Genomic DNA, 7,748 nt, shown 5'->3' on the forward strand with positions numbered 1-7,748 from the left:
CCAGGTCCACTGCCCTTCTCGCCCGCTATGCTCAGCCTCTGAAAAGCGCCTTGTTCTTCCAGCACATAAGGCCTCAAAATCACTAGCTCGACTCTTCTCTTCTGTTGACCCTAAATGGTGGAATGAATTGGCCAACTCCATTCGAACTGCAGAGTCTCTCTCTACTTTCAAAAGACAGATAAAGACCCAGCTCTTTAGGAAACACTATGCACTTACCTAGACTGTTCTCCACTGGTCTTAGGTCTTAAATGGTTTGGTTGCTTCATTGTAGATGTTCCTTATTTTAATTAAAAAAAAAAAAAAAAAAAAAAAAGAAATTCCAATTTACTTTTGTACATTGCCTTTACACTGCTTGGCAGTTCCTGCACCCAAATCGACTTGAAGCACTTTGTTACTCTTACTGATCTTGTTTCCTCTTGTCTAGATCTTTGCTTGTGTTGTTTTTGTTCTCGTATGTACGTTGCTTTCTGCTAAATGACATTGTAACATTGTAACATTGTAACATTGTAACCTGTGCATTGTCATCGTTACAATGACATGACTGTATGAATTGTACTGAGAATGTATTGGACAATGTACACCTGCAAAATCAGTCAAAAATGAATAAAAAGTAAGCTTTAAAAAAAGAAGATTTTTGCAATAGTATAACATAACAGCATAAGAGCAAATTGACTTTACCCAGACTTCAGTTGACTGGCTTTTGTTTCCTTAAGAAAATTCCAACAACTACATTTCCCATAAGGCGTTGGGGTTTTCTACGTCATATGTGTGCGCTGAGCTGAGGTGGCGTTAGAGAAGGGAGGTAAACACACCGGCTTATTTCCTCTCAAACTGTTGTATTAGGATAAATGCTGCTCAAATAAACCACTTATTACCTTTTAATAGCGGCTGTCAGTTGTTTTGTAGTGACTGTTTTCTTATTCTCGCTTACATGTTTGTCTTACTTGTTTACGTAGCTCGTAAGCTAACACAATGCTATCCTCGGGCGCTAATTAAAGATAAATGAGTGTCTTTAAACCTTTCCCTTTCCTCTCAGGTTGTGTCCCGGCTGCTCACCTGATATTTCTGCCGCTCTCATCATGACGAAACTTCTGGAGTGGCTGTTCGGTGCGTCGCTGGTGGGCGCAGTCTGGGCTCTGGTCTCCTTCGACCTGTTGGACCTGAGCCTGCCGCAGACCTACAGAGAGGTTGCCTGGCCTATGCCTCTTTATCTGCTGGTTTCATTTGGCTGCTACTCCCTGGCCACGGTGGGATACAGGGTGGCCACTTTCAATGACTGTGACGAGGCAGCAAAAGAGCTGCAGGAGCAGATAAAGGAAGCCAAAGAGGACTTGAGGAAGAAGGGCTTAAAGATGTAGAACTCCACAAAGACTATGTAGAAACTCTTAAGACACTGAAAAGGGATACACGGACCTCCAGTCATAACCAAATGTTTCCAGTTGTGATGCCTGAATTTCTCAAACATGTTTGTTTCCTGTTCAAAATATATGGGATGAGACTGATCTCTGATTGTACACCCTCATTAGAAATAATGTGAACATCAATCAAAACATCACTCTTGTTAGTTTTCTGTCTTTTGGGTTAGATATTGATCAACTAAGCTTCTGGGAATTAGAAATGTACAGCCCAATGGGATGATTTTGTAGGTTATGAATAATTGACATCAGTTTCAAATCTTAACGGTGATCAGGCTCACGTCCAAAGACACCCATTGTAAACAATCTAAATACTTTCACACTAAAGTTGCAGGTAGTTTTACTCATTTGTACACATTAAACCAGATAAAACAAAGGATCCTGTGTTTGGTTACACATTTATATACTCTCAAGAATCACTTATATGCAAGATTATCATCTATAAATGGTTGCATCTCATTGAAATACCAACAAGTAAAACCAAAAGGTAACTGGAAGAATCAAACAGGAGACTGTCTCAGTCAGTAATTGTCAGATGCTTTCAATCTGTGTCAACGAGAAGTAAAACTACACAGTGTGAACTCTGTTGTGTGTCTGGAGATCTTAGCTTGTCAGAATAATTGGACTAGATTTAATCTGTAAAGTTGTACATTCCAATTTCAGAAATGTGCCCTGTGGCTATAGCTGGGACTTTATTAAATCTGAGTGTATTTTCCTCATCTTCTTGGTCTAAGTTGTGTTTGTGTGTGCGTGGGTCGGGGGCCAGAAAGTATGTAGTGTTCAAGAATGTGTGCATATATGACACATCTCTGTGCCTAAGGGCTTATTATCAACTTCTCAATGCCTCCCTCTGTGCTGTGGACAAATCTCTTTTGTGCCATTTTATGGTTAACATGAAATATGCTGTAAAGCATTTTCTTTCTTCACCCACAGAGGTTTGTTCTAATCAGACAATGTAAGCTAAGGATGTAGTTCTGAAGTAATCTGATGTTGGCAAGTAATGCTTATTTTTTTTTCCTGTAAGCCTTAAAAGGCTGCCTGTGCTCATTTTCTGCAAATCCCTGCTGTGAACAAACAAAGCATAGCCTGGCTAAAGGCATCATTACGGGGTTTCAAAAGCTCCCATAACTTTAGAACAAATGCAAAAGAGTCAACACTTCTCTGTGTGCAAGCTCTGCCCGTTGTGCTGTTTGGCTGCAGCCCCATCACGCCTCTCAGGGTCCAGCCCCCCTCTCTCCATGATTGTCTGCAAGCTGTTGCAAGAGCAGACTGGATGAAAGGCAACCTGTTATTTACCAGAAACTCTCTTACTTTGGCAATTACTCCAAAGCCTTTGCGCGGTAGGCAGTTGTGTTCTTACTCGTAGCCACATGTGAACTTGTTAATCACTTTTCTTTGTCCCTGTTCTTTCCAAATCTAACTTTGAAGGCATCCATCTGTCCAGCCTTTTATTTATTCCTCAGACTATCAGACAAGAGTATAAATCAGATTAGGCCTAACATCATATACAAGCTATAAGCAGTCTGTGTGTGTGTGAACAGTGTAAGCATCTTTGTGACTTTAACTTTAAATCCCTTTTACCAAACATGCTAGTGCATAAGCTCCCCCCAGACTTAACCTCTAGTTTTTATTTACATGATTGCAAGTGTAAGTCTAATCGGGTGCACAGACAGACTGTAAAAAACGAAAGCTGTCCTATCACAGACGACCTGAATCACTCAAGCTTCCTTTGACCCTCCATGACCTTCAGCATCACCACTGCTGGTTCTCTGTGTGGGCTTATTCAAAAGGGAGGATGCTCTTGAGAAAGTACAGTAACTTCAATCACTGAGCAAAAATCATTATAATGATGCATAGTTATCCTGTATCCCCTACTATTAGTGTAAACACAGCTTTAGCACATCGGCAACCTTTATTTTCCTTCAGTAGTCATTGAGCCATGAGCCGTGGGAAGAAACATTCTACACACTCCAGGAACTTTGGGCTAAAAATGCATCTACACTTGACAGGAAATAATGCAAAGTCACAAATAGGATTGGGTTGTTTTCACATTGAAGATATGACCCTTGTTTGCTGTTGAGGATCTAAATTATATGTTTGTTCTTCCATCATGAAAGGGTACGTTTTGCAATTGTTTATGTGTCAGTGAAAGTCTCCGGGTGATGAAACATGGTCTACGTGGTGACTTCAAAACTCTCCTAATTTAGTTTTTCTTCTTATTTTCTTATTTTCCTGTTTTCGGATGTGAGACCAATTCCCAAGCTTTTTATGATTGCTCTGTCTTTCTTTGATAAGGGAGGATTTTGACCTAAAGGGAGGCTGAGAAAATGACAAAAGTGCACTCTACGTTCTTCACCCTCTGCTCCAAAGTGGCAGAATAAGAGGTGCCAACTAAATTGGGAAAAGTAGCAGAATAACAGGATGAAACTGCAGTGGGGGATAGACACAGTGAGAGGGGCAGGACGTGGGGTTCTGCCCGCAGCGTGGCCCCACTGAGACCTTTAGACACTATAAAAAACATTTCTTGAGACATTCAGTGACACTGCCGGGAGCGAATCCATCTCGACAGGCTGAGGAGGAAGACTGAAAAATGAAAGGTTATCATTTTGCTGCACAGAAAATACTTTTTTCCCCCACCCACACATTTCACAGCAAAACCTCAAAACCATCCAGAGATGGACAGAGAGCGAGAGTTGGAGTTGGCAAACGAGACGGAGAGCTGAAGGAGATGGAGATTTAATACATTTGATCCAGATACAAAAAAGAGAGAACTCGAGTAATGACAGGATGAGAGGGTGACATGAGGGTGAATCACAACGGGGGGTGGGTACAAAGGGAGGGAAAGATCTGAAGGGACAGAATGAGAAAGTATGTCAGTGACAATGAATAAAAAAAAAAAAAAGGAAAGTGACAAAGTGACAGAGACAGGAAACCAAAGCATGAGCTGGAACAAGACGGATGACCCTGGCAGTGGAGACGGCCGGGAAAAGAGGAGACCACACCCCGACCATCGGCGATGGCAGGGGAACAAAATATGCCCTGATTGGCCCGTAGGCAGCGACCCATTCTGTAAAACCAAGGAGTTTCCTTCCCATCAGCCCAATTTGACCCTGTTGTCACCTAAAGCTTTAACAAGCACTAAACTAGTACTCAAAGAAAAAAAGAGTGTATTAAGTATCTTTGAAACATGCAGCTGCATTAAGATGACATGTAATCTGAGCATGCAGTACATCAACACTGCATAAAAAAATTACATGAATGAGGCTTAAAAGTCACTCATGGGTCAGCCTATTGTTCTTTGGCTGCTTATAAACAGCTGCTTTGATATTAACAGGACACAGAGTTCTCATAATCTTTCAGCTTGGAAGCTTATAAATGCTACAAATAGCTACAATAACATTAGGTAACCTCCCAGAGGCCTAGTAAGCCAGATACTCCTGGCTCTTCTGAGTGGTAGCATACGCTTGCCGGCAGACAGGGACTGGCCGTCGTGTGTCCTGCTGATAGTGAGGCCTGACTCAGAGATGGACCAGCTGGCCATGCCAAACCTGGGTTGAAATGTGAATTTTTCTTGCTGCATCCAACGGCATCCTGCAAGCTTTAAACGACATGCACACTGAGAACAGATAAATTAATAACTGCCTTGGTTTCCTGCGCGTTGGGAATTGTTTGATTTAAAAAAAACATCCCCAGTTTGTGCCTTCCATGTGTTGCCAATTTATTAAGGGTCTGCTTCCCTACATTTCTTTATTTAGGCTTAAGCTTAGAAACCAGCATTGGCATGCTTACAATCTTACAGTAAAAATGATAAAGTATGGTTTTGCAGGCATCTACACTTTCTTGATCTATAGTTTCAGTACTACACAAATAAAAATTGACCTACTGATTGTACTTGATGAAATATTTATTTGTATTATTTAATTGTAGAAGTTAATCAATGTGAATAAGTGCATGGATCTAATCAACTCAAATACAGATACACAGGAGCGATATCTCTGACCCTGTTGGGTCAACTTAGCTGCTAGCCCTACCGCTAACTTGCTAACAGTATAATCACTAGTCAAGAAGGCTAACTTTAGCATCTCCTTTACTTTTCTGGTTGCATCCTGGAGAGATTTCCGTTAAAGTTTGAGGTTCTCCCCATCCTCTCCTGGATTTTTCTTTCAAATATTGCACATTTTGCACTGCTCTAGCATGTACAATCTTTGAATGTAAAACACATGACTCGTGGCTCCTCTTTAGGCCTCCTGCAGTAACTGTTGCTGAACAAGACAGTATGGTGCATGCATGAGCAGGTGAACACACATACCAGCCCGGGCCCCAAACAGAATAGATTATTAGGGCTTTATAAAACAAAACAAAATCAAAGACAATTAATCAGTCTCTATCAATAAATAAGTCAGGGTCTTCCTCTACATTTTAATCTCCCTCTATCCCTCTTTCTAACCCCAACACAGTCTCAGCAGATGTGTGTCTAACATGAGTCTGGTCCTGCTGGAGGTTTCTGCCTGTTCGGAAGTTTGTCCTTGCCGCTGTAACTTGCTAAATGCTGCCAAGTGCTCTGCTCATGGTGGATTAAGATGAGATCAGAATGAGTCCTGTTTCTGAGATGGGACTGGATCTTATCCTGTCTTGATGTTGGGTCTTTCTTTATGATGTAACAGAGAGTACACTGTAGACCTGCTCTGTTTGTAAAGGGTCTTAGGATAACATTTGTTGTGATTTGGTGCATTATAAGTAAAGATTGATTGCTTTTCTGAACCCTAATGCAGTCATTGGTCAAGTCCAAGTCCAAGTTCAAGTCATCAGTACTCATGTTCAAGTTGATTCCAGAGTCCAAAAAAATCAAGACTGGAGATCAAGTCCTGGACAGCAGTGCTACAACACTGGTGGCAATAGATGAAACCAAAGTCAGTGGGATTCATCTTCTGGGAACAAGAATGTCCTCCGTTTGTTGCCTGTAAATGTTGAGATATTCAATAAGACAAGAGAAAATTGAGGTGCTTGATGAAAGGTCCAAAGGTGGCCAAAGTCTGAGTGATTTATCCTCAGGAGAAAATCATCCTAGAGCTTTAGAGATATTTAAGTTTGGACCAACATAACCCTCCATGGATGCTAGTCATGTACCACTTTTGTGAAGTGATTTCTAGAATCTTTAATCACTCCTCAGCTTATAAATAAGAAGCATTTTGTAATTAGGGTACTGCTAAATCCAAAGAGTTTTGAAACATTGGAAACACTGACGGCTAAGCTCTTTGGCTTTAAAGGTTTAATGTAGGAGGCATTCTGTTGTCTTTATACTATTACTATATTTTGGATCATATTCTGAGAAGTCAAAAGTTTTTAGTTTTTTTTGCTTTTACTAGAAACATGCCTGATCTATAAATTTTGTCTTTGTCTTCTACAGATCCTGAAAAAACATTGTTTTCAGGGTATTTGTGTTCTCTCTCACGTTTGTTCCCGTCACCTCCTGAGTGCTCATAACATTTACTGCAGCGTTTAAGTTTTCACACTCGGTGCTCACATTTACTCAAGCTGGAACGCTAAACGAGTGAGTAAATAAAAAGAATTGTCTGGTCATGACGAGCCACCACTCAGTGGAGCCTCTTCCAGGGGTCGAGCGGTTAAGGGGCCTGTCCGCCACTCTTAATTTACGGCCATCCCTTTGAAAACATTGGGGAGTTGTGAGGCAGTGGCACCAGTTTTTGGTGCTACAGCTGTTTTAACTGTCACGGCCGTAAAGCTCCCCTTGGTGGGGAGAGACATGGAATGAGAGATAGGAACAATGGCTTGACATGCAACTTGCTGATGAGCAAAGTCTGGTGTTTTGAGTAAAGAGGTGTGTGTTGGAAAAGGGGGGGGGGAGGTGTAGCCAGAAGTTTGAGATAAAGTCAGCAAAAGGATCACATGTGAATTCAGTCTTCATGCCAAAAGGCTGCAAATAAAAAACAGGCTTCTCTTTCCTTCTCTTCCCTTTTCTTCTTGCTCTCGATTGAAGCTTTTTACTGTCTATTGCCACCTTGAACTCAAGTTTTTCTAGCTCTGAATCTTTAGTTTGTGTGAGACTTTATCTTAATTACTACCTCCTTCTGTGGAAATTATTCCAGTGTGATCATAAAGACGGCTCTGGATTTACAGGTATTTTATCATATAAAAAAAAGGCATGTCAAAGTTCAATTTTATGATGGTGTGAGTTAAAAGGTAACAGACCCACGGTGTAAAACATTTTATCTAAAAGGAAAATTAAATTTAAAATCACTTCGTAGTTAAGATATTTCAATCAACACCGAATGTTTGGAACTTTGGAGTTATGGGAACACTTAATCCCTAAAG

At 40.9% G+C, this 7,748-nt stretch overlaps 1 protein-coding gene across 1 annotated transcript; it reads left to right on the plus strand.

Annotated features, from left to right (window-relative positions):
- Positions 1–688: 688 nt before the first annotated feature.
- Positions 689–2,134, plus strand: dpm3 (dolichyl-phosphate mannosyltransferase subunit 3, regulatory). The gene is made up of 2 exons (XM_034705533.1): positions 689–802; positions 1,037–2,134. The coding sequence occupies exon 2, from the start codon at positions 1,080–1,082 to the stop codon at positions 1,356–1,358; it is 279 nt and encodes a 92-aa protein (XP_034561424.1). The 5' UTR covers positions 689–802; positions 1,037–1,079; the 3' UTR covers positions 1,359–2,134.
- Positions 2,135–7,748: the final 5,614 nt, after the last annotated feature.

The sequence above is a fragment of the Notolabrus celidotus genome, chromosome 16, assembly GCF_009762535.1.
Source record: "Notolabrus celidotus isolate fNotCel1 chromosome 16, fNotCel1.pri, whole genome shotgun sequence".
Lineage (NCBI taxonomy): Eukaryota > Metazoa > Chordata > Actinopteri > Labriformes > Labridae > Notolabrus > Notolabrus celidotus.